This window comes from Pogoniulus pusillus, chromosome 4 (genome assembly GCF_015220805.1).
Source record: "Pogoniulus pusillus isolate bPogPus1 chromosome 4, bPogPus1.pri, whole genome shotgun sequence".
Taxonomy (NCBI): Eukaryota; Metazoa; Chordata; class Aves; order Piciformes; family Lybiidae; genus Pogoniulus; species Pogoniulus pusillus.
The window spans coordinates 40,772,567-40,800,221 of NC_087267.1; the positions used below are offsets into that span (position 1 = coordinate 40,772,567).

Sequence of the window (27,655 nt, forward strand, 5' to 3'; positions counted from 1 at the left end):
AGCACAATGCTTCACAGAATAATATACACTTTTTTCTGGCCTTCAGCCTACGACTTTGCTATTTATGCAGTTTTGAAGAAACAGAAATTTCCATGCTAAAAATTCATCAATTAATAATGTTGATTCTAAAAAAGAGGCAAAATGTCTATTTTTGCAGTTGTGGAGCAGTCTCACACTTCTTCACTGACAGGTTTTGCCCATCCTAAGCTTAACCATTAAGCAACAAAACTTCCCAAAGATCCTTTAGGCTGAACTGATGCACCTGTTCGGAAACCAATTTGCTGTGAGAACATACAAAGACCTTTTAGATTTTAGGAGACAAATATGCAAAAAGTCACTGCTGTTAATTGATAGCCTGTCTGCTGTCATTGTCATCCTTCATCACACCCCTGCCTTGTTTTTCCAAATGAGGAAAGCAGGGAGAGACAGCTCTGTTCCGGGGAAGCTCTGTGGGGATTCATCACCCTTCAGCTCTCCTTTCACTGCACTGGGACTCTGGGAGATTTTCAGCCACAATTCCTACTCTTTCTTTCTTTAGTCATTTAAAACGTTTTGAAGCATTATTAAAAATACAAATGTAAGTAAAAAAAGCATCCCCACTTTCCTATTTTTTGGCTCCAACTTGCATTTAGATGCCTGCTTAAGGGTAACCTAATAATTAGATGAGCTTACTACCAGTATAGCTCTCCAAGAATCTCTGGGCACTAACAGTAGTCAAAATCAATTAATTTATTTAAGAGCCCAGTTGACACACAAGATTTTAGAAATAGACTTTTCTCATCACAGATCTCTGTGAACTATGCAGTCAAGTGACAGGAACTGGGGAATGGGCATGTCAAGGTAAGATTTCTTTCCTCGCAAAGACATACTTGTAAAAAGTCAGTGCTGAGATCAGAGTTAAGGTGTTGGACTGCTCTGTGTTCCAAGCACCAAGATAATGGTGTTAATAATATAAGTAACTGAAATATATAATGGAAAACAATGTACTTGGGTTGTTTGAGCATCCAGGGTATGTGTACCATATATGTACCATATTTATAAGCCTTTAGGTGTTATATTTATCCTCTAGGTGTTATATTTATCCACTGTGACTTTACCCTAAAAATAATAAACATTGCATGAGGCTGTAGCCAGGTAGGGTTGGTCTCTTCTCCCAGGCAACCAGCAACAGAACAAGGGGACACAGCCTCAAGCTTTGCCAGGGCAGGTCTAGGCTGGATGTTAGGAGGAAGTTGTCAGAGAGAGTGATTGGCATTGGAATGGGCTGCCCAAGGAGGTGGTGGAGTTGCCATCCCTGGAGGTTCAAGAAAAGAGACTGGATGAGGCACTTAGTGCCATGGTCTGGTTGATTGGCTCGGGCTGGGTGCTAGGTTGGACTGGATGATCTTGGAGGTCTCTTCCAACCTAATTGATTCTATGATCCTATGAGGAAAGTTTTCTCTGTGCTGCAAAACTAAGAGAGTTTATTTTAAATTATTTAATAATGATGGTACCTCACTTTAAATGATTGCATAATAATGCAACCTGCATTCATTCCAGATGAAATGGTACAAAAATAATCAATTTGTACTACAGTATGAAGAGTGCTGCTCTGCATTTCAAACTGATCTTTTCCAATGTGAAACATCTACTTCATTCTCTAGCAAACTGTCAGACCTTCCTCCTCACCTACTGGTAAGGTTATTTTTGGATCATCCTGGAAACAAATCACAGCTATCTCAGTGGGTGTACTGGCCTCTAACAAAATGTCACGGTGGCAGACTTGCACCACTGATTGGAGAAAAATGTATTGTACTGAAGGGAACAAAAAGAGAATCTTCTAAGAATGAGTATTTGAACATTCTTCACTGCCTCTCAGCTGCAGTGTCTTGTATATTTTACAGTCTCTAACATTTCAACAATTGTGGTTGCAACATGAGCACCTTCAACTAGCAAAGACAATCCTTGTACTGTACTAGGGAGTAGAGCAAATAATGGGTGCTAACTAGAAGTCATCATTCTCTGCTTTTAGCAGAGAGAAAGGATGAACTAATTCTTACAGGACAAGCACAGTAATGTTTTTTTTTTTCTTCTCTTTCTCAGTTTATTCTATACTTTCTTTATTTGGGGCTGTTATTCTTCAATGTCAGCATCTGTCTGAAAATAAGTATTTTTAGACTTTTGTGCTTAGGAGAGCTTTTTTTTTCAACATAAGAGTTAATGGATGAATTCTGATATAATGTGGCAAAAGCTGGTCTGGATTTTAGAGGTCATTAAAGAAAAAAGTCTCACTTTCTACACTGGCAGTATTTTTTGGCAGAAAGATTTCCTCTTAGGTTTTACACAGCAGATAAACCTGAAGAGCTTTTTTATTGAAGCATGAATAGCTAGTTCAGCTGTGTGAATAAATAACAGTTTAGAGAATCAAATAATCATGAAAATGTCATGGAAAATCAAGGCTCCTAAATCTGAAACTGAACTAGCTTCAGGTTTAGCAATTCTATCCCCCTGCAGCTTAGAAGTTACATTGTCTATGTTTATGAAGATAAATTTGGATGTATAATTAGATGTTTTGTCTCTTCATTTGCACATAGAAGGGCTTTCCTACTGGCTACTGAAAAAAACAGTTATGCATGAATTTTAACAAACAAAACTGAAACAAGCTCACAGAGGCTGTGGAATTTCCATCCTTTGAGGCATTAAAACATGCACTTGACACAGCTTTCACAAATCTGCTCTGAGCGGTCCTGCTGCAAGCAGGAGTCCAGAGTAGGGACCTTGCAAAGTGTCTATCAACTGATGTGATTCTATGACTTTAAGGTTAAGGCATTAAACAATAATAACATGTGCAGTGATGTAGAAAGCTGACATGATAAAGTAAATTGGCATTTGAGACACAGCTCCAATATTCTTCCTATGAGTAGAAAACATTTTTCTGCTCTAGCAAAAATATCAAGAGTTTCACGGTTTCTGATATCAGGAAATGTTTTACAGAGCCCAGGACAGTGAGAGTAAACATCATTATCCTTGGGAAAAGCAGGGTAGTGCGTTAACTGAGGCAAAGTAACTTTCAGGCAGTGTTGGAGGTAGATACTCTGATCTCGTGATTGTATGTACCCTCATTCACACCCACCTCCAGGCCTTCCTACCACACACTGAATTGGTCATAAATCTCTGTAGGCTATGGAATAGTAGCCTCCCTGTGAGCTCCTTGCTAGTCAGTCCATTTGCAGGGCCTTTTCAAGGAAGAGAGGACAATATCCTGACAACCACCTGAGACTCATTCTGCCTAAACTGAGATATTTGCCTCCAACTCTGGTAGTCCCCCCAAAGTCCCTTCACAGTTAATGGGAAATGCAAACTTCAGGGGCCTAAATGAAAGGGAGTTGAGACAAACTGGTTCAGACAACCTGGAATCAGGTAAAAGCTATCCCGGCTCAAATCCTCATGTTCTGAAACACAACAGGTATAGGCCTTTAAAACAGGAAAATATACTAAGTGAGTAAAATGAAAAGAAAGCGAAGAATTAATTAACTAAATAGAAGTGATTAAAGTAAATAAAGGAAACAATTATCATATCAAAATAAAAGACAAGAAAGATGATTAAATGAGTCTTCAAAAGACCCGTGAGAAACTCGTGAAAGGCATAATATGCCTTTACCTGGCTTTTATTCTTTCATGATTTCATTTTCATTTTTATTCACTACCATCTGATAATTGCAAGAAACAGTTACTTTAACCATGGGCAATTTAAACCATTTAATTTTTTTTTTCCAGGGCCAAGAGACGAAAGAACCTATTTATTGCCTGAGGGGAGTTTTACTAAAATGAAAGCTTAATCTTTCATGTTTTTGGTTTTTTGTTTTTTTTTAAGCAAAGGCTTTTAAAAAATAATTTCTAACAATGCTGTAGGGAGACACTTCTATGGGCATGCAAAAATTGAAATTATAAATTTACAATTATAAAGAAATTAATAGTTTGGGGGATTGCATTGTCTCTGTTCTTTCTGAATGAATATTGTTTCAAGCTTCAGAGGGAGCATTTAGCACACGGAGGCAAATTGGTGCCCTTTAGACTTATGCAGTCAAAGAATCATAGAATTAACCAGGTTGGAAGAGACCTCCAAGATCATCCAGTCCAACCTAGCACCCAGCCCTATCCAATCAACTAGACCATGGCACTAAGGGCCTCATCCAGGCTTTGCTTGAACACCTCCAAGGACGGTGCCTCCACCACCTCCCTGGGCAGCCCATTCCAATGCCAATCACTCTCTCTGTGAAGAACTTCCTCCTAACATCCAGCCTATACCTCCCCCTTGGCACAGCTTGAGACTGTGTCCCCTTGTCCTGTTGCTGGTTGCCTGGGAGAAGAGACCAACCCCCACCTGGCTGCAACCTCCCTTCAGGTAGTTGTAGACAGCAATGAGGTCACTCCAGGCTAAACAACCCCAGCTCCCTCAGCCTCTCCTCATAAGGTTTGTATTCCAGGCCTGTCACCATCTTTGTTGCCCTTCTCTGGACATGTTCCAGGACCTCAACATCTCTCTTGAATTGAGGGGCCCAGAACTGGATGCAGGACTCAAGATGTGGCCTGACCAGTGTTGAGTACAGGGGAAGAATAACCTCCCTTGTCCTACTGGCCACACTGTTCCTGATACAGGCCAGGATGCCATTGGCTCTCTTGGCCAATTGGGCACACTGCTGGCTCATCTTCAACCTACTATCTACCAGTACCCACAGTTATTTAGTAAGGATGCAAGAAAAAGACCATTTGGAGTTTGCTTGGAAATATGTATTTGTGTGAACCTTAAAGAAGGAGTGTCATAGAGACTGAACAGTCACTATTACAGGCTGAATATTTTTCTCTGCTTTTTGAATGTGCTGTAAATAGAATCCAGCAACAAATCTTGACAGCCTCAAACATCAGATGGCCTGTTGGTTCCTCACTTCCTGGCCTGTTGTTGTGTGTTATGAATGCATCAAAGTTGGCCTGGTGTCCATCTCTTCCACAACAGTTTGATGCACTAAAAGCTGCTAAATCTTATCTATCAAAAATTAAGCTGCAAGATGAATTTTAACCAAAGGAATAATCTTTTGGGGCATTTATGACAAAGGACAGAACAAGAGCTCTTAGTCAAACACTGATTCAGGAGACAGCTTCAAGAGAGATATAGTTAAGGACGGGTAGAAACACAGATATTATTTATGTGGCTGCCATGGTTTAAGGCATATTAGAAGTACATGCTCATGTCTATCTCTGTTTCATGCAGCATTTTGGCTTCAACATCAAGAGAAGGATTAAATTTAAGCAGGTACCTTTGCACTCTCCTAAATTTGGGCAGTTTTCTGAACTGAGAAATATTAATTTAATGCATTATCTGGAAAGACACAAACATTGCTTCCTGGGCTTAGTGCAGGCTTTGAAATCAGACAAAATAATTTACACTTATGAAACACAACAAACTGAAGTGTTCTATTAAAAGAAAACTAGAACCAAAAAAATATCCTCAAGGCTTCCAAATATCCACACATTGAAAGGCAGATTTACATGTTTTCTGCCAACATGTTTCAAGTTTTAATGGAAATACTTTGAGCTACTATGAAAAGCTTTATCGAAGTAAATTCATTTTGCATACAGCTGGGAAGAATCATTGAAGATATTATTCAGGTTTACAAAATATTTAATAGAGTGGAGAATGTGTAACCAGATAAGAAAGGTTAAACTGAAGGACATTTTAAGAAGGCTTGATTTTAGGTTGGTTGTACAACATAAACAGGTCAGTGGACCTATTAGATACAGACCCTGACCCATCAAGCTCTCTAATAGTAGAAACGCTTGCGTACCTGTACTTGTGTGTACACATGTAAGACTTTCTAAGGAAATTGTGATTCTGGATACATCATTTCAAAGGCTAAACACACAGGTTTTTTTTTTTAAAGAACACAGATTTAATCTCTTTGGAAAAGCCTTGGCATCTGTCCTACAAGACCACCCTGAGCAATACGGAGCTCTAGTTATTGCTAAGAAGTATCTGCCCACTCCAGATGAAGCATTTTTCTAACCATGTTGCCTTTGTAGACTTGGACATCAGATGAAATCACCTTCCAGGTACTCAAGGAACCTCAAGACCCAAAAGAGGGGACAGTAAGTCAGCCAGGATGGATAAGAAGATGTGTTGGTGAGGGAAAAAGGAAAGTGTGAACTTCAAGGATAACTCTGATTCCCATGCTAATACGGCAAGACTAAGAGCATGACGGAAACATGCTGCTGCCTGAGGTTCAGATGCCACTTTGCCGCAGAGCAGCCATGATAAGGAAAGTTAATTTCCAGTCCCTGTGCACACCCTGTGTTAATTTCCAACCCGTATGCAGCTGAGTTGCCGTGAGAAGTCAGTATGGCTCAAGAAATGCTGAGCATGCTTTGGGAGGACAGGCTACTCAGACATCTAACAGCTAACCTGCAGAGATATTACAGAATATGTATGAAATGCAACATTTCTGCTGCTATAAATGGGTGACATTTAGACAGGAGTACCACATAAACATTGACAGTGAGACTAGCCTTTTGCAAAGCTTTAAGCCCCAGCTCAAGGATGGAGGGAAGAGATGGCTTGGCTTTTAACAAAACAAAATATCAGCAAACCAAAATTATTTTCATCCCACCTGCCTCTCTGAGATGCTGGAAATGTTACTTTTATGTCAGCATGAGGCTCATACCAGAAGCAGAAGAATTCTGCACAAACTGAGTATTAGCCAAGCTGCCTTCCATTTAACCTCTCCCCTAAACAAACAATAAATCTGCAATATAAGAGGAAGTGCTGGCCAGCTTTAACACTCAGCACTGCTCTCTCTCCCAGTTCTAATGTGCAATGAAGGCTGTTTTCCTTACCGATGAGCTCCAACCGTCTGCCATGAATTACTTTTTCATGGGGTATAAATACACACTTAAACAAGATTAAACACAAATGTTCTTTAGTGGTGTCTCAAATAATATGAATGTTTTTCCAAACAGCAATAAGCACACTTCATGATGCAAATAATTACACCCTGCAGCCTTTATGTAAAGATAAGTGGCCAGATTCTTGACTCAGCTACATCACTGCAAATCCAGAGTAACTACACTGAATCAACATCCCTCTTTGTGGATTCTGAAATCATAGAAACAACGAGATCAGAGATGGTTGTTTCAGAAATACCCTCAAGTTGGGAGAATGAGGACTGGGGAATGATCAGAGAGATGAGCTCAGCTCAAATAAGAGGAATCATAGAATCAACCAGGTTGGAAGAGACCTCCAAGATCATCCAGTCCAACCTAGCACCCAGCCCTATCCAGTCAACTAGACCATGGCACTAAGTGCCTCATCCAATCTTTTCTTCAACACCTCCAGGGACGGTGCCTTCATCACCTCTCTGGGCAGCCTATTCTAAAGCCAATCACTCTCTCTGGGAAGAACTTCCTCCTAACATCCAGCCTGTACTTCCCCCAGCACAACTTGAGACTGTGTCCCCTTGTTCTATTGCTGGTTGCCTGGGAGAAGAGACCAACCCCCCACCTGGCTACAGCCTCCCCTCAGGTAGTTGTAGACAGCAATCCAGTCACCTCTGAGTCTCCTCTTCTCTAGGCTAAACATCCCCAGCTCCCTCAGCCTCTCCTCATAGGATTTGTGTTCCAGGCCTTTCACCAGCTTTGTCGCCCTTCTCTGGACATGTTCCAGCACCTCAACATCTCTCTTGAATTGAGGGGCCCAGAACTGGATTGGAGATATTGAAGTGATCTGTTGCATTTGCCCTGATTTCTCTCTAGTGGTTTGGAGATGTTCATGGCTTAAAGTCTACATGGTGGTCACCGAGGCACCATCACTTTTTTAGCCTGTCCATTATTCCCCCATAGATCTGACTTCCGCTTTGTGTAATAAAGTCAGAATCTGGCTGTGTATTCTTTGTGCATCTGATATAACTTCTGTAGCTGTATTCCCAGTTAGGACCAGAAGAAATCTCAACTGAGGCTACAGTAAGAAAAAGAGAAGTAAAAAAGAGAGCAGGACTTCATAGAAATTCATGATGACTGAAGGCAGTATGTGCATGTTGTGTTGGAAAGCAAAGATCAGCCTCTCAGGGATTAAAAAGAATCACCTCAACTGATTTTTCTGTAGGATGAGAATAATTTGCTTATGCTCTTAATTCTTTCTGAAAAGTTGAATTTAGCCTCCCATTGTTCCCAAGCAATTGTAATTTTCACGTAAAATGCCATCAAATGGGTCTATCAGGCTTTAATGCCCTCAAAATCAGTCTTGATAGGTGAACACCATAAGCTCCCTTTGGACCACTTGAAGAATCAGTTAGCTGCTTACAAAAGAACAGGGGGAAAAAAAATGTATTCAGCTACTAAAAGGGGTTTTCAGAATTTACGAGCACAGAATTTGAACACAATCACTATTTTAGTTATCAACTTTTGGTTTCATCTCATTTCTGCATCTTGAAAGCAAACATTGCTCTTACCAGGACTTGTGAGGGCTCCCAGAGCACCAGTTGTTGTGGAGAGAGGATTTGCATTGGTGGTGGTAGCTGAGGTTTGGGCGGCGGCTGCTGCGGCTGCTAAAGTTGCCAAGTTCTGTAACTGTAAAGCGTTCATACCTGTGTGGAGAAGCAACAGGGTGCATTAAAACATGTACCAAGAGCTTTAAAAAGTTCTTTTCAATGGACATGCAGCATCAGATGCACCTTGCCAAGAGATTAGTTCTTTTTTCCTTTTCCTCCCAAGACATCTATATTGGATTAGAAATGCTGTGGCCAGCAGGAGTAGGGAGGTGATTGTTCCCTTGTAGTTGGCTCTGGTGAGGCTACACCTTGAGTATTGTGTTCAGTTTTGGGCACCTCAATTCAAGAGAGATGTTGAAGTGCTGGAATGTGTCCAGAGAAGGGCAACAAAGCTGGTGAGAGGCCTGGAACACAAACCCTATGAGGAGTGGCTGAGGGAGCTGGGGGTGGGCAGCCTGGAGGCCTGGAGAAGAGGAGGCTCAGGGGTGCCCTCATTGCTGTCTACAACTACCTGAAGGGAGGTTGGAGCCAGGTGGAGGTTGGTCTCTTCTCCCAGGCAACCAGCAGGAGAACAAGGGGACACAGTCTCAAGTTGTGCCAAGGGGGAGGTCTAGGCTGGATGTTAGGAGGAAGTTCTTCACAGAGAGAGTGATTGGCATTGGAATGGGCTGCCCAGGGAGGTGGTGGAGTCTCCGTCCCTGGAGGTGTTCAAGAAAAGCCTGGCTGAGGCACTTAGTGCCATGGTCTAGTTGACTGGCTAGGGATGGATGCTAGGTTGGACTGGATGATGTTGGAGGTCCCTTCCAACCTAGTTGATTCTATGATTCTAAGAAAGAAGTCGAGATGCTGGAGAGAGTGCAGAGGAGGGCAACGAAGCTGGTGAAGGGCCTAGGGAATAAATCTTATGAAGAGCAACTGAAGGGGCTGTGGCTGTTTGAAAAAGAGCAGGCTAAGGGGAAGCCTCATCACTGTCTACAGCTACCTGAAAAAATGCTGTGGAGAGGCTGCTGCTGGTCTCTTCTCATGGGTAATTAGTGATAGAACAAGAAGGAATGGCCTCCAGCAGCAACTGGGTAGATTTAGGCTGGACATAAAGTAATTATTTTCATGGTCAGGCTGCTCAGGGAGGTGGTTGAGTCACCAACCCTGGAGTGTTTAAAGATTGTTTGGATGTCGTGCTTGGGGATATAGTTTAGGGCCAAACTTGCAGAGTAGGGTTGGATAATCCTTCTGTGATTCTATAATCTGGAAACCACCTCTTACAATCCCCAAAGAGCATCTCTCAGTTCTCTGTCTTGGAGGTGAGAGAACACAACAAAGGCACCAGACTATAGTTCAGGAAAATAAAACCTGTTTTGTGACACTTCTATAAGAAGTGTAGAATAAAAAAAATCATTTAAACTCAGTGTGAAATCCAAGTGCAAGACTATTACCTGTCACAAAATGGAGTACAAAGATAACTAACATTTAAAACACATCACATAATTGGGATGAATGCAAGTTCTTTTCTGTGTCTCCCATGATTGTATCTACTAAGACCACACTTTGCAGTAGCCAATAGTTCTGCAGATTTTCCTTTTGGTAGTTCATTTCTAAAAACACATGTACATGAAGAACATCAACTTGTATCAGTCTGATAACAGAGTTGTCACTGAGGTAGGGACTTTCAGGCCCTAAGCTCTAGACTGTGATACCAAGTCAGTCGTGAGTGACTTCATTACTTTAGAACATGTGAGAGAAATACACCTGCATTTCAATGAAGACCTTTAAGAAATGGATTCATTTAAATAGTAAAGTCTTCAATTTAGATGGCAATTAAAAAAAAAAAAAGACAAGCAATCAATGTGAAATGGGAAAATAATATGATTAAAGAACTGCAAATGGTATTTATTTGGGTTACAACAGAGGGACAGGAGTCTGTCTCTCCAGAGGCCTTCAAAACTACCTATCTTTTATCTTTTACCTAGACAAAGTACTTAGGCACTTACTCTAAGGCAAATTGCTTCAGTAAAAGACCAAAATGCAGATATGTTAGATGTTTGCTTTAACCAGCCAGGATCCTTCTCAGGATCTTCTCAATAAGATACAACTGTCCACAGGGGTGATGCTCAGACTGGGTGTGCACATACGGACATGGAAGGAAGAGACTGTATGGATGGCAGTGAGAGATTATCCCTCTTGGTTTGGACAAAAGGAGATGAGTGCATCCTGCTGGAAGCCTCAACAGAATTGACAAAGTGCACATAACCAAAATGCTGTAAGAGTTTTATTATGTCCATCTGATCTTGATAAGTTAAGTACAGACAAAAGATCATGTAGGAAGAAGAGCAATACCTTTATTAGATCAAGTGACAGAGCTGGGAACACTGCATGAGTTTTGGGGAATAGCTGAAGAAGAGTTTGAGTGCCTGCAAGTTTGTCTAATGCAATACTATTTCTGCCAGCACACTTCATTTATCAAACATAGAATTATAGAATCAGTCAGGGTTGGAAGGGACCACAAGGAGCATCAAGTTCCAATCTCCCTGCCATGGGCAGAGACACCCTACCCTAGATAAGGCTGGCCAGAGCCTCATCCAGCCTGGCTTTAAACACCTCCAGGGACAGGGCCTCAACCACCTGCTTGGGCAACCCATTGCAGGCTATCATTACTCTCATGGTGAACAACCTGCTCCTCACATCCAGTCTGAACCTACCCACCTCCAGCTTTGCTCCATTCCCCCTAGTCCTGTCACTTCCTGATAGCCTAAACCAGAGGAACTTCATAACAACTTGAAGAAGATGAATAAAAAAGAGAGGTCAAACATGTTAGTGTATTTGAGAAGAAAAGTGCATTGAAGGAGAGGTATTTGCTAGGAATTGAGAACTCCTGCAGTATGGAGAGTGATTTATTTTTGAGAAGAAAGCCTTAAATTTAAATACAGCATGTTCCAACAGACAAGTGAGGTCGCAGCCGAGCACCTAGCTTGGCTGATTGAGGCTTCTGCACCTCAGCCAAACATTCAAAGTCATCTCTTTGATTCAAACTCAAAGTTGGTGCTTTTAAAAATGTGGCACAATGACAATGTCAGCAGTGAGGTTTTAGCTAATCCAAGAGTCACCATTTTGTAGTCTGTACAACACACTTGAAGACCAAAAAAGCTTTCAGGTTTGTTTTGAAGGCTAATGACCATGCTAAAAAATAAGGCTTTTCTCAAACATGACTGATCCAAAATACTTTGCAAGATGCAATCCTGCTACCCTAGCCATAAGTCACCCTTAACCTAGATGATTAGGTATATCCATGAGACAAAATGGTCATTGTTGCAGTTTGGTCAACAAAATCTAAGTGCTTAAAATACAAAACTCTGAAATGGCAAAACTGTACCTTAATTATATGGGCATGATATAAATACTAGAGAACTGGACATGAGATAACCAAATGAATAGAAGACAACTGCTTAAAACATCTCAACTCTTGAACAAAATCACATACTAAAGCAGGAAAAGTTGTCTTAATATTTCAAAGTTATTTTTATTTTTACTGTCAGTCTAAAACCAAGTTTTGGAATCAGCATCATATTAACAGATACTTTTCTGAAACCAGATGGTAACTGAATTCATAGACATTTTCAAATCCTACCTTTGCTTTAACCTGAGAATTTTTCAGTCAAAAAGTACAATTCAGACAGAAATTCAGATATAAAATCATAATTAAAAACAAATTACTCAGTTGATCTACTTGTCTGACTCAAGTGTAATTAATAAAATCCTCTTTCTTTTTGGTAGTCAGATTCTGAAGAATATTTAAAACAAGATTTTAGAGACAGAAGATACTTTAGCTGGAGTTCAGCTCTTTGCAAACAAGGTAGAGAGTGGTTCTCAAAATGAGATATAGAATCACTTTTCATCCTGGATTGATATTTGGTCCTCAAATGTAAATTACCTTAGAATCGTAGAATCAACTAGGCTGGAAGAGATCATCCAGTCCAACCTATCTTCCAGCCCTATCCAATCTACTAGACCATGGCACTAAGTGCCTCAGCCAGGCTTTTCTTGAACACCTCCAGGGATGGTGACTCCACCACCTCCCTGGGCAGCCCATTCCAATGCCAATCACTCTCTCTGTGAAGAACTTCCTCCTAACATCCAGCCTAGACCTCCCCTGGCACAACTTGAGACTGTGTCCCCTTGTTCTGTTGCTGGTTGCCTGGGAGAAGAGACCAACCCCCACCTGACTACAGGTAGCTGCCCTAAACCTCCTCTCCTCTTCCCCAGGATAAACAACCTTCATCTATCACTAGAAGTTGTGCTGTTTTGAGGCTAACTGGAATATTTTACTGAGAGAAATTAAATCCTTAGATGTGAGAAGAAAGAAAAAAACCCACAACAGTGCCCTATATCACTCATTCTTCTGCTGAGGAATAACACTAGTCAAAATATAGGTAAGACACCCATTTCTCACACACTTCTCAGCTCTCTGCTCTGTTCCTTCTCTCTGGCAGTCTGTGTGGTTGCATCTGCCTTAACTCTAATCTGACCTAACCCTTTGTTTCCCCTAACCATCTTATCTTTTTGACATCTCACCTCAGATCTGTCCAATTTTATCAAGTGAGAAATATGGGGATTGATTTGGTTATTCCTGAAGGGAGAGAAAGAGTGGGGAGGAGGTTTGGGTTGAGAGCATCCTGGCAATCTGATTGTTTTTGGGAGGGATTTTGTGTTTCTGTATTGCTTTTAACTTGTATATAACTGCATATATTTTTGTATATATGTGCTTGTAAATTGTGCTAAGCTGCTGGTCTTCACTGAGGCCATATGCCATGCCATTCTGTAACAGAGATCTGTGAAAGCAGTGGGTTGCTCTCCACCATGGCAGCAGAGTCTTCTATCACCCACTGGTTAGTTATTCATGAGAAGGATCAGCCATAATCAGCTTATATTTCTCCTGTGGGGACGTTTCCTCTTTGGACTTCTAAACAGCACACATGTTAGGCCTACATAATAGTGAATAAACACAGAACAGTGCAGGAGGAGATTGCAAAACAGCTTCACCTATATGAAAACCCACATGCTTCTAGAAAATGCATGGACTTTTCTCCAAACCTCAGTTTAGAAGCAAATTGATTTGGAAGCAGTTTAATACTGCCTCTTCTATTCCATTATATGTGCATGGCTTTGCCCATGCATGCAAAGCTGTGGAAGACTATGAGCATATCCTTGAGGCTTGAAACCATGAAGCTTGAAGGCAGCATACATGCAGTCTACAGTGCTCAAGAAGCACACCAGGCAAGACAAGGTCAGCAGGCATTGGATCAGACAACTTCTCTCTGGGCTCACAAACCCCGGTCGTGCCTGTGTGCATGCAAAACAAATACCAGCATCGCCTCATTCCATAAAAATATATTTTTATAGTGGGATATTTCCTGTGGAAGTGCAAGAGGAACCCATCCACTTGAAAGAGTTTCAGTGCCAAAAGAAGTTTAATAAACAAGACTTGGGCAGTGACAAAGTTGTCTCCCCACCCAGTCTGTTTACTGTAGAGATGACTAAAGACACTGGCCACAAACCAGCTCTGCAGATGTTACAGGGTGTCAGCTTTGGTGCCTTCAGGAAAAAGGACTGCCTGCTGTTGTCACATGTAAGAGAGAGATAACAAAGAACTCCACTGACTTTTGCACCCAAATGTGACAGTCAGCAAGGGCTCACGGCACATGCCATCATTTACCATGCTCTAGAGCTATTTGTGTCAACAGGTTTATCACTTAATATGCATCCTAGTTAGGATTCCCTGTTTACTCAAACATATAAAAAAACCATCCTGTCATCACTGCTTCACATTCCCCAGGCATTTTGCCATCTCTGATCCCTCTTTATTGGTTTCTCCCTTCAACTTGTCAAGTGTGTCAACATCCCACTTGCTAGGACAAACTTTTATAGAATAGAATCAACCAGGTTGGAAGAGACCTCCAAGATCATCCAGTCCAACCTATCCCCCAGCCCTAGCCAGTCAACTAGACCATGGCACTAAGTGCTTCATCCAGGCTTTTCTTCAACACCTTCAGGGGTGTCGACTCCACCACCTCCCTGGGCAGCCCATTCCAGGCAATCACTCTCTCTGGCAACAACTTCCTCCTAACATCCAGCCTGTACTTCCCCTGGCACAATTTGAGACTGTGTCCCCTTGTTCTATTGCTGGTTGCCTGGGAGAAGAGACCAACTCCCACCTGGCTGCAACCTCCCTTCAGGTAGTTGTTGGAGAAAGGAAACCAAATGCTCCTAAGTCCCACACCCAGAAAGAAGTTGGCTTTCAAATGAGGACTTTTGGTTCAACTGAACTGCAGGTAAGGTATAGTTCTGTGGGACTAACTTGCTTTCGCATCCTCTCTCGTTCCACACCCTGTCTTCACATACTTCACATGACCCTGTCTTCACATACTTCACATGCTATAGCTTTTTTCCAAACAATCCCAAATCCCACAACAGAGCTGGACCACAAATGAGTAGGTCATTTTTATTTGAAAGTGCTGCTCACTCAGCAAATGCATCTCTCTCTGAAGAAATGCAAATTGCTTAACACTGAAAAGGAGCCTCATAGGCAGAGCTGCACATGAAAAATGAAAATCCCCTTGCAGAGAGGGAAAAAAACCAAAACCAACAACCCAACTTCTGGGGAAGGATTAACTCTTGATTCTTCATGATGGAGACAATGTTGGGAATTAAAGGGAAATGATTATAAAACCCAGAATCACAATACAGTTTGATTCCACTTTTAATAACATGTATTTACCAACACACTATCAGCTTGGCAAATATTCAAGATTGCAAGGAAATTCAACTTGCATTCTGTTAGTTGGCAGATTAAAAAAACAATTAAATTATGTACAAAGCAGATGCACAGTAGACCTTCCTTGAAACTTAAGATTTGGAAAAAAAATATATTTATAAGGATAGGGGCATGAAAATTTAATTTAATGTTCACCTTAGGTAATTTTGTGTCTTATTGTTCACAGCAATTACCATAAATCTACATATCAATAAGCGAGAACAGATGTCAGTTGTTACAAGTGCTTGCCAATCAGGCCTGTTAAAAAGTGACAGATGGATGGTGATAGAACATTCTCATAAGGCCTATTAGCACATTCACAGGAAATTTTGGTAGTGCTGCACAGTCACAGATGCAGTTCTGTGCAAACATGGGGAAATTTGAGAGCACGAGATTTACATTTTACAACTTCTTGCCCTGCCTCCGGCACCAACTTTCATACAATGAAGCGATTTGCCTCGTTTCAGTCACCACAGTTATCCTGGGATAACTGTAAACTCAGAATTTCTGGGTATTTCTAGAGGAGACAACAGCCACCAGACATTCCTGGAGACTTCTTAGGCCTCATCAGCTCTTGGGTTTCCAAAATCAAAACAAAAGCATATCAAGAAACACCCAAGATCCACTCGCTGAACAAATAGGACAAGGGGCAATGGGTGGAAGTTGAAGCATTAGGAGGTTCCATGAGGAGGAATTTTTTTGCTGTGAGGGTGGTGGAGTGAGGGAAAAGCTGCCCAGGCAGGTTGTGGATTCTCCCTCTCTGGAGATATTCAAGAACTGCATGGATACGTTGCAGAGTGATCTGCTCTAGGTGATCCTGTTCTGCCAGGGGGGCTGGACCAGCTGCCCAGGGAGGTTGTGGATTCTCCCTCTCTGGAGATACTCAAGAATTGTGTAGATGCATTCCAGTGTGACCTGCTCTAGGTGATCCTGTTCTGCCAGACGATCTTTTGAGGTCCTTTCCAGCCCCTGACATTCTATGATTCTATAATTCCTAATAAAGTAGAGGCTGCATTTTAATGACAATATATGCAAGGAGGGTTTCAAAGCCTGTGGTGATTATTGGAGCCAAATCTGCATAGCTCATAAACATTTGCCAATAAGTTGACTTCCTTGGTTTTGAAATTTTTTTCTTTCCCAATTATTAGAGTTTATTTCTTCTGAATCCAATTCTGGCTGCAAATCATGGATCTAGGTAAATTTTTTCCTCTCCAGGTGAAAAAGCAACTATTTGCTAATATTGAAATCAGCCATTTGAGATGATATTAAGAATGGGAGCAAAGCCTGTGCCTGCAAGACTGTGATGTTATTTCATCAATACTCTAAGAATTCAAATAGGAGACCTGAGCACTACCTTCATCAAATCATATATACTCTGTGCTCACTCTTAGAAAAGCTGCTTATCTGAATAGTGCTTAAGTTGCCCTGAACATTCAGCCTTTGATTTAGTGAACTATTTAATACAACTTTAAAGTTCACCTTGATTTTTTTAAGTCTATGCTTAAATCCAACTGAAGGCTAGAGTTACTATTTGACTCATGTAGGATTTCAGCACACGTTCAAGTTATGCATGCTCTATAAACACATTCCTGTCAAGAACCATGCTTTTTCTCAATTGAAAGTTCCCCAGTCCTAGTGGGAAGGATCTATCTGATCTGTTCAACATCTTTGTTGGTGACATGGACAGAGGAATTGACTGCATCCTCAGCAAGTTTGCTGACTACACCAAGCTGTGTGGTGCAGCAGACATGCTGGAGGGAAGGGATCCATCCAGAGGGACCTGGACAGGCTGGAGAGGTGGGCACAAGCCAAGCTCATGAGGTTCAACAAGACCAAGTGCAGTGTCTGCATCTGGGTCGGGGCAATTCCAAGCACAAATCCAGTGCAGTGAGTGGCTGGAGAGCAGCGCTGAGGAGAGGGACTTTGGGTGCTGGTGGATGAGAAGCTCAACATGAGCCAGCAGTGTGCACTTGCAGCCCGGAGGGCCAACCAAATCCTGGGCTGCATCAGGAGAAGTGTGGCCAGCAGGTCGAGGGAGGTTATTCTCTCTCTCTACTCTGCTCTGGTGAGACCCCACCTGGAGTACTGCATCCAGTTCTGGAGCCCCTATTACAAGTGGGATGTGGACATGCTGGAGCGTGTCCAGAGAAGGGCCACGAGGATGCTCAGAGGGCTGGAGCAGCTCTGCTAGGAGGACAGACTGAAAGAGTTGGGGCTGTTCAGTCTGGAAAAGAGAAGGCTCCCAAGTGACCTTCTTGTGGCCTTTCAGTATCTGAAGGGAGCCTACAAAAAAGCTGGGGAAGGATTTTTCAGGATATCAGGAAGTGACAGGACTAAGGGGAAGGGAGCAAAGGTGGAGGTGGGTAGGTTCAGACTGGGTGTGAGGAAGAAGTTTTTGAGCATGAGAGTGATGAGACCCTGGAATGTGTTGCCCAGGGAGAAGGTTGAGGTCCCGTCCCTGGAGGTGTTTAAGGCCAGGCTGGATGAGGCTCTGACCAGCCTGCTCTAGGGTAGGGTGTCCTTGCCCATGGCAGGGGAGTTGGAACTAGATGATCCATGTGGTCCCTTCCAACCCTGATTGATTTTACGATTCTATGATCTAATTTTATCTGAATCAAAGTTGCTCACCCAGGCTTTTTGCTCTCTCAAAGGAGAGAGAGTGAGCAGATGATTCATCTAATCCTAAAATAGATAGACCAACCCTAGCCCTTGGTAGAACAAACTGGAGCCTGTGAGTGAACTGCCTCTTCACTGGCATTGCAGGGAGACTGGACACCTCATTTCCAAACTGCTGAGGTTCAGTGATGAATTCTATCTGCAGAGGAACCATATCAATAAAAATCCATACCAGAGTTACAGATTTCATGTTCTGGCTCAGCCAAACTTCCACGTGGAATTTTACCACCTGAATAGGCACACTTGGTAAACTGACAGCTGTTGGTTTTCCTCTCAAAGTGCTTGTCCTTCTCCTGCAAGCAGGAGTGATGTGTGGATTGAGAACAGCCTCACTTGCTTCAAACTGCCTCTTCAAAAGATGCTAATTTTATGGGTTAAATGGGAGCTTCCATGGAATTACTGTTGCAAAAGCTCAATGGTTTTAGTTCCTCAGGTATTTTCAAAAATGGTAGTTATCTTTAAGAAACAGCTATCTGCCTTGGGTTGGAAGCAGTTTCTCAGTGACTTTTACTTTTAATATGATATCCCTAAAGAGGTCATAGCTGGAGAAGCCTTCCTTCAGTATGGCTCTGCTGGAAGTGAGCCACTAAAGAGTCAGAGGATATAAAGGATCTTTGGGCCAATGCGAAAGTATAGAGCCTTCGTGCAGATGGTCCTGGCTTCCAACTGGTCCCAACAGATCCACTGAGCCAATCTAACAATTAAAGGAAAATATTCAGAAAGCAAAACCTCGCAGTTTCTCTAACCCATCTGCTCCTGCAGACTGCAACAGGAGGAAATTTGGCTTGGGTGACTGAAGAAGGGTGAAATAGATTGAACAGGGCTCAGAAAGGGCCAGAAGTTCAACCTAAAATGCAACCTAAACATGAGAGACTTTGAAGGGACAGAAAAAAACCCTCCACACTGGAAAAAATATAGAGTCCCAGCTGCTGAGGGCTTAGGGATTTGGAAGCCAAAGCAAGAAAAGCAAAAAACATGGTTTCTTCTCCTGCATGACTTCAGGAAGCAAAATACAGTTTGGTGAAAGAAATTATATCTATTCCTGCCAAAACATTTTACAGTAATGGACAAAAGCAGATCTTCATAGACTGTGTGTTTTTGAACATTTCCATTTTCTAAAATCACCCTATGCAGAGCAAAACCTCCTTCATTACACTGCCTGTATAGTGCTGCCCTGGTTGAAGATAGCCTAACCCTCAATCTCGAACCCATTTCTTTGTTACATCCCTTCTTTGATGGCCTGAGGTGGAAGTCTTTTTCCAGGTTCTTGTTAAACACATAGGTTACCTTAAGGAATCATAGAATAAACCAGGTTGGAAGAGACCTCCAAGATCATCCAGTCCAACCTAGCACCCAACCCTAGCCAGTCATCTAGACCATGGCACTAAGTGCCTCATCCAGGCTTTTCTTGAACACCTCCAGGGACGGAGACTCCACCACCTCCTTGGGCAGCCCATTCCAATGGCAAATCACTCTCTCTGGGAAGAACTTCCTCCTAACATCCAGCCTATACTTCCCCCGGCACAACTTGAGACTGTGTCTCCATGTTCTATTGCTGGTTGCCTGGGAGAAGAGGCCAACCCCCACCTGGCTTACAATGTCCCTTCAGGTAGTTGTAGACAGCAATGAGGCCACCCCTGAGCCTCCTCTTCTCTAGGCTAAACACCCCCAGTTCCCTCAGCCTCTCCTCATTTGTGGGTTTGTGTTCCAGGCCCTTCACCAGCCTTGTTGCCCTTCTCTGGACACATTCCAGCACCTCAACACCTCAACCTTTAGGATCTGATGCAGCCCCAGCCAAATTCAGTGTGAACAATCCAACAACAACAACCACCCCCTTTGAACTAAGTTTTCCATGCAATATGTGTATTTGAAGGAGGAATCTTTTTTGCTTGAAAGGTTGCTGGTGCTTAATGGAGCTTGCATTGTCTTTTTAAAGTAAGGCAATCAAATCATATAATGTAATTCATCTACATTATTAGCCTTCCCCCTCTCAAGCTGCTAGGCACTGCAGCCTGAGAGAGGCATGTGAGAGGAAATATTGTCCTTAAATTAGCATTAGCAGATACCAAAGAAGAGGAAGAAAAGAGAGGAAGTGTTAGCTATAAAATGTACTTCCTGATGGTGTGTATGTGAAACAATGCTTGGCAAAGAAGGGTTACTCCTGTAATCAAGACCAGGGAATTATTATAGTATCAAAGGCAGTATTGCCAGTTCTTTCAACTTGATTGTCAGTCTCAAGATATTACACTGCTTTCTTCATCTTGGCTCCTGCCTGAAATAAAACAATTTCTTGAAAATCTCATTTTTCAATAAAAATAAGAAAACCTAAACTGAGGAATGAACTGTAGAACCTTAAAGCTTGGAAAGTGAAATTGCAAAATGCTGCTTTTGTCCCTTGCATTTTAATATCTGACAAATTTTTGGTGAGATAGTTTCATGACTTGCTTGGATTTCACACATGGTTCATGGAAAACGGTGCCAGTGGGCTGCTACAGCAAGGACAGCATTAACTTTTGCAACTGGTGCTCAGTGTGTTTAATATTGGTACTTTAGTGAGTTCTTGAGAAAAATCTGCATTTTCTTTTGGATTGGCTCCCCAGCTCCCAAACCAACAGACAAACAAACCCACTCCAATTCTCTTCAAATAGAAATGCTTAACCCCCCCCCCTTCTTTTTAACAAAACCAAAGAATCCTTACACATAAAAGCCACTTTAACTAGACTGAGGCATGACACTAGAGAAAGAGAATTTAAAACTCCACACTGAAGAGCAGTGTCTTTGCTCTGCTAGCAAAGAAAATTGCTTTGATATAAGAAATAATATGGCTGAGGAGCGCATGGCAAATATTGCTCTGCATGTGCAGCAGGGAGCATGCTGTGTCCTTTCTGTTCAGTACAGTCAACTTCAGTTTCAGCAGTTCAAATAAAGGCTTGGACTTTGAGAGGTCCCTCATTTTGGACAAGAACATGGCTGTATTAGAAATCCTAATTTTGTAAACCATGACTTAGAATCATAAAATCACATAGGTCAGAAAAGACCATTAAGACTATCAAGTCCAGCTGTTAACTCAGTGCAGCCACTAAGCCATGTCCCAAAGCATCTAAATGTCTTTTAAACATCTCTAGTGACTCTACCACTTCCTTAGGCAGCCTGTTCCAATGTTTAATAACTCTTTTGGTGAAGACATTTTTCCTAATATCCAATCTAAAACTTCCCTGGAGCAACCTGAGGCCATTTCTTCTAGTCCTTGTGCTGGTTTGAGAATGGTTGGAATATTTTAATGAGAGAAATTAGATTATTGGCTGTGCAAAGAAAATAGCAGTGACATCTACATCACCCATTGGTTTTGCTAAGAAATATAAGCAGTCATAACAACAAAGTCTCTCTCTTTGGTCTGTGTGCCTGGCTATGTCTTGCCTTACCTCCTTTGCCTGAAAACCTGTGTAACTCAATCTAATAATTTCCTTCTAACCTCTTATCAGCTCTGCAAATTAATCATGTAAGCTTTCAATGAGGGCTTATTTTGTTTATTTCTGAGGTAATGAGAGATGGGAAGAAAGAGTGGGATAGTTGGGAACCTTCCTGGACAGTCTTGCTGTTCAGGAGGGGTTTTGAAGTTCTCTATTACTTCTATTTTGTATATAATTGTAAATACTTGTATATATATGTTTGTACATTTTGCAGTGCTGTAAATACAGCTTCATTTTAACTTCCAGCAGTCTGATTTAGCCTGGTGATTCCAAGTGTGTGTGTGTGTCAACTCTTGTACCACCACAGTCCTATTGCTTGCTATGTGGGAAAAGAGAATGACCCTCACCTTGCTATAACCTTCTTTCATGTGGTTGTAGAGAGCAATAAGGTCTCCCTTCAAGCCTCCTCTTCTGAAGGTTAAATAACCACATCCTCAGCTGCTCCTCAAAAGACTTGTGTTCTAGACCCCTCACCAGCTTCACTGTCCTTCTTTGGATAGGTTTCAGCACATCAATGTCATTGTAGTGACAGGTCCAGAATTGAACACAAAATTCCAAGTAGGGCCCCAGAAATGCCTGGTCCAGGAGGACAATCACCTCCCTAGTCCTGCTGGCCACCTTCTTGGCCACCTGGACATATTGCTGGCTCGCATTCAGTTGGCTGCTGACCAGCATCCCCAGGTCCTTTTCCACTGAGCAGCTGTCCAGCCCTTTCCTTTCTTCTCCAAGCCCGTAGCATCACATGGGGTTGTCGTGACCCAAGTGTAGGACCTGGCACTTGACTCTATTGAATCTTATACAATTGACCTCAGCCCATTGTCCAGACTGTCCAAATCTCCTTGCTCATGCCCGGCTTGGTGCTTTCTGCAGACTTATTGAGGGTCTTTACTGAGCCTTAAGCAGAAGAGATGCCAGAGACCTGACACGTAAGTAAAATTTCAGTGGCTTATGTGGCTTTTGATCAAACTTTTAGTGTCTGAATTCAATGATAAGCACACCCATTAACTTCAAAGATAAAAGCTGGACTCTTCAAACTCAAGAGTTCAAAGAACTTGGAAGGTGCAATGACAAACCTTCTTTAGCACCTTACTCAGTTATGTCTAGATTTTATTCCTCACCTTGAAATACTGTCCTAATAGATAAGCTATACACACTGTAGGAATACATATTAGATTCATTTTTGTAAAATAAATATAACAGCCCAAGTTAAAAAACTTACAACCACTCGAGGGTGGCTTCAGCAGGTAATTCGAGACCTTGCTGTAGACACAGGAGCATTTTATACTCCTCTCATAAAACATAATAAACACAATTTTAATATTAGATGCACACCATAACAGTGCCCAATGATTTCTGAAGAGAGAACACGAGTTCTCAGCCCAAATGATGAAACAGGGCTTAGTCCTTGACAATTTCATGTAGGGCTGCAGCTCAGAAAGAAATTTAATATCCCTAACGTGACCTTGAATGTCAAGGTTTAGGTGTTACATGTTTCAGGGAAAGGAGCAAATTCCCAGCTGTCTTGATAACATGAATGCAAGATAAAAAATACATACATATATATATATATATATATTTCCAAGAGAAACAGTTAATCATTAAATTATCCCATACATGAGAGCCTTTCCAACCTACTCTGTAGTCGAGAAGGCATATCCCCCTCAAGTAAAAACGACAGTGCCATTACAATTCCTTAAGATGTCTTCCTACCAGTCTCAAGAACAGACAATTTTCAGAGAATAAATCATATCCCAGACTGAGAGCCCACCCTAAAATTACTTGGCTAAAATCCTAAGTTTTAACATGGTTCTTGGGAACAAAGCTCAATGTGCACTACCCGTGAGAAAAAGGTGACAGAAAACTTCTGAGGTCCACATAATGCAATGGAAACCATATAATTTTTCCTTGGTGCCTCAATTCCTTCATTTTCTAGACTTAACCAAATATGAAAACATTAAACACAATCTCTGAGCTCAAAGCCACTTCCAAAACTGCCAAGCGTAAAACTGTTACTGGATGGCTCTGTTCTGTTTATCATATTAAGATACATTTTTTTGATGAAAAAATGCTAGATTGCAAGTGTAACATAATAGAAGCAGCAAGCACTGCCAGCAGGTCTGAGGAATAGAGAATAATTCAGAGATATTGTCATCTGTAGGCCAATTTATATTGTCAGACAGCAGGTTCACATTAGTCTCTGATGTCACTGCAATAATGGCATAATATAACAATTGAGCAAAGAATACCTGTGGGGTATAGCTATATGGTGCGGTATATCTGTACTTGTTAAAGCATTTCAGGATTCATTCAAAGCAAAACCACAAGAAGCAAAAGAGCAGGATTAAAAGACGAGCGAGAAAATGGTGTTCATAAAGGCTTCTGAATATTTTAGCCCTTGTTTTGAGATGATGAAGCATGCAAAATGTTGTATTTCGTTGATTCGCTGGGTTCATGATTAAAATAAACTAATGTAGCAATTTAGGGGTTTTGTGCTTCCTTTTTTTCTCCCCCCCCTCCCTCCTCTAACAAGAAAAAAGCTTTTTAACAGTTTCTCGCGGCAGGCATAATGTGCATCTGTGCTCTGATTTACTGCACATGCTGCCTTCCCTAGCATCATGTTAAGTTAGGGTATCAGCATGGTAGGTCACACAGTGGGAGTGACCTTTTGCTAATCACCACACATCAGTTACTACTGGCACACAGCTCATTACCAAGAAACCCTCCAACTAGCTGGCTTTCAAATCCAGTCACACTTTGATTTCTCCCCCCCACTCCTTTCCTTTCTTTCTTTTTTCCCTCCAGACTAAATATTATACTTTTACATAAAATCTTCTGTTGTGTAATTTTGTCAACTAGGGTTCCAAAGTCAAAAAGGCACCCAGTTAATTTTCCATGATTATAAGAGAAGGCTGAAAATTCACACTGAAGGTAGGCCTGTAATCTTGGGTTTCATTAAAAAGGTCAGAACGTTTTCACTCACCACCTATTATTAAAATGTTTGAGGGCTACCATTAATTTGATTTTTCAGGACACAGAAATCTCACTGGAAATTAGAATGTAATCCTGCTGTTGCTTTACTGACACTTTTCATAGGGTAGGATATGGCTGCAGGGACTAAGAGCTCTCCTGCAATTTACAATTGGTTACTTTGGACAAATGGCAGGTGACTAATGCAAGACAAACTGTTTGCACAACCTGGGAGCACTGGGTTTAATTTCAGTTTCTGAAAAGAGGGGAGAAAGTGTTTCCATTGATGTTGAACCGTGAGCTGTCCCCTGCTAATACATCTGCCACATTCAATACACAACACCTCCCCCCAGCCCCAACAATGCGATTATTAGAGGTACAGAACTGAATAGCTTAAGAATACAAAACATAGTTGGAGCAAAATGAAATGGTTTTTAACTTACCGGCCATCTGCTGAATGCCGCTGAAGGCACCCAAGTTACTGGAGGAAGTTGCTTGCTGGAGAAGCTGCAAATTAACAACAGAACACAGCAATCTATCTGACATTAATGTAACAAATGAAGATAAAACTAAAATGAGCCATCATTTCACATTTGGAGTATTTATGCTTTCCTTTACATTTATATAGTCTCTTGCTTCTGTCTATTGTTGGAATGAACATCCCTAGAGTCAATGCTGTAAATCCATATTAATGTCTAATCTCTATTAAGAAACACAGAGACACAAGGGAAACTCAATAACATTGCTGCTTTAAAACAATTAATCAATTTATTCTTTTTAACAACCAGGTGTTAAATCTATTTAAACCAACATAGCGTGACTAATTACAACCCTCTGTAGTCTAGTAGTTACCATAACTCATCTCTGTCAATCACAGTCCATTCTCCCCAACCCTTTTGAATTCAGTTCTTTTCTTTAGCATCTTTATGAATCGAGCACACAGATACTCATTAGACTGGTGTTTGTATATAACAGCTTAGCTTATGTCACCTTTATATATATATATATATTTAATTGCCAGGTAAATTTTTGTTTATATTCTATTACTGTATCAAAGCATGGCATGCATACAAATTAGGTACCTATCCATGGATTTGTCTAACACATATTAGTTATATATAGACATATATTTGTCTAACTCAGACCATCAGGATCTTCTAACTTATCTAAATGCTGCTCAAGCAGACCTCTCAATTCCAGAGCTGCAAAAAGCAGAAATTCTTTCTCAGCTGTGCCTCAGAGGTGTCTCTCTCAACCACCCAGGACCTAAGACATGTGGCTGTGGATTTATACAGGGGCAGAAGCTAACATCTCTTCCTCACTTTACAAATAGACCAAGGAAGAAGACCATTTCAAATTTATGAGAAACAAAAGGCTTTCTCCTGCCATCTTCACTTTCCTTACAAGGTAGTATGAACCACACATGTTTAGCATTGACAAGATCACACATTAAAGCGAGAGCCACTTCCAAATGAAAAAGTGGAAGATTAGGAGACTGAACCACAGCATTCTGGTTTACAAGCTGCACCATGCAGATACGGCCCCTGCAGTGCTCAGCTGCCTATCTGTCCTCCTCTCAGGAAGAACTTAAATTTTATTTCAGCTATAAATACCAGACTCTAGCATTCAAAAGAACAATAAAACTAATGGAATCAAATTTTATTTTGCAGCATGACTAAACTTTAAAGCTTGTCTTGGACAGAACTGACACATCCTGAAATGTTTATTCAAATTCCATTCCTTGTTATTTATTTTCAGACCACGTGACAGACATGCAGATTTCTTTTTTACATATACTAGAAGACATACTACATCTTTGGGAGGACTTAGCAGGCTGATGCAGGGAGATTACTGTAGCTAAGTTACCATGGCTGTAAAATAAGTACAGTACAACATAGCCACCACCTCTGAAATGAACTTACAGCTAGGTATTGTGGTGTGAGTCCTCCAAGACCTGTGAGGTTTCCCCAAGTGGCAGTATTGAGCTGTTGCATCTGCTGTGCCAACTGCTGCTGCAAACGCCGCTGCTCCTTGTCCTTTTGGGTATCAGCAAACTTCACCACGATTGGCGAAGAGCAGCCCTGTGGTTAGACAGATTGGGAAGACAGAAGTGTTAAATCACAACGAGTCACCTTCGAGTCGTGAGCTCAGCCATGTCCCAGAGGACGCTCATCAAGAGCACGACCTGATCACTCATCCTGTATTTGTGACTGGCACACAAAGGACTGCAAGGACTTCAGCTTCTTAGGAAAATAAGCTATGGAGAAATTATTGATTCTCCAGTTCTTTTTACAAAGCACCTTTTCCTCAGGCTCTCTTTTCCTTCCAGCTATCAAAATTGCTGCCAGAGACAGCAAAGTGTACCAGTCCTCTTTAATTAAGCTTCACAGCTGATGAGATGGACGTGACACTTTGTCTGCAGTCTGTTTTCAAGGCATCGCCAAAGGGAGAGGTGTCCAGCCTCCCTGCTACCAGGAACCACACAGCCAACACCGTCCTGCCACCACGGTCTGGCTGTGTGGTCACGCTTGATGCAGCTGGCTTGAGTACTCCATGTAAACAGACTCTGAACAACAGATTTACTGCAAAACCCATCATCAACAGGCCACTCGTCCTTTTGCTATCAAGGACCCCAAGTTCAAAGTGATCACAAAGGGTGGCACTGCTAGGAGAGGTGGAACGACTGAAGGCTGAAAGGGAAGGTACAAAAGAGCAACATGCTCTGCAGTCCCTCTTGCCAGAGGGAGACGAACAGAGCAACCAAGAAGAATGGATGCAGGTGCCTGCCAGAAGGGGCAAGGGAAAACCCTTCCAGCCATCTTCACATCCCCAGCTGCCCTTACATAACAGATATAGGGCACTAGAGGTTGAGGATGAGGTGATCCTGGAGCAGGCAGAAGCATCACCAGCTGGGAGGGCAACTCAGTTGCCCCCTCGCATCAGAACAAGTACCCAGAAGAAAAAGAGGAGGGTAATTGTTATTGGTGATTCCCTTCTGCAGGGAACAGAGGGCCCCATATGCCGACCAGACCCCTTCCACAGGGAGGTCTGCTGCCTCCCTGGAGCCCAGGTCAGGGATGTTACCAGGAGGCTGCCTACTGTAGTGCAGCCCTCTGATTACTATCCCTTATTAGTTATACAGGCAGGGAATGATGAGATTAATAACAGAGGGCTAAAAGCTATCAAAAGGGACTTTAAGACACTGGGGAAAGCAGTTGAGG

The 27,655-nt window shown here is 41.8% G+C and overlaps 1 protein-coding gene across 17 annotated transcripts in view; it reads right to left on the minus strand.

Moving 5' to 3' along the window:
- CELF2 (CUGBP Elav-like family member 2) overlaps window positions 1–27,655 on the minus strand; it is a 649,329-nt gene that overhangs the window by 34,516 nt on the left and 587,158 nt on the right. For all 17 annotated transcript variants that reach the window (XM_064142683.1, XM_064142686.1, XM_064142673.1 and 14 more), the window contains 3 exons: window positions 26,357–26,515; window positions 24,878–24,941; window positions 8,478–8,612 (listed from right to left, as the gene is read on the minus strand). In XM_064142683.1, coding sequence (XP_063998753.1) covers window positions 8,478–8,612; window positions 24,878–24,941; window positions 26,357–26,515 — 358 coding nt within the window. The remainder of the gene's footprint in view (window positions 1–8,477; window positions 8,613–24,877; window positions 24,942–26,356; window positions 26,516–27,655) is intronic.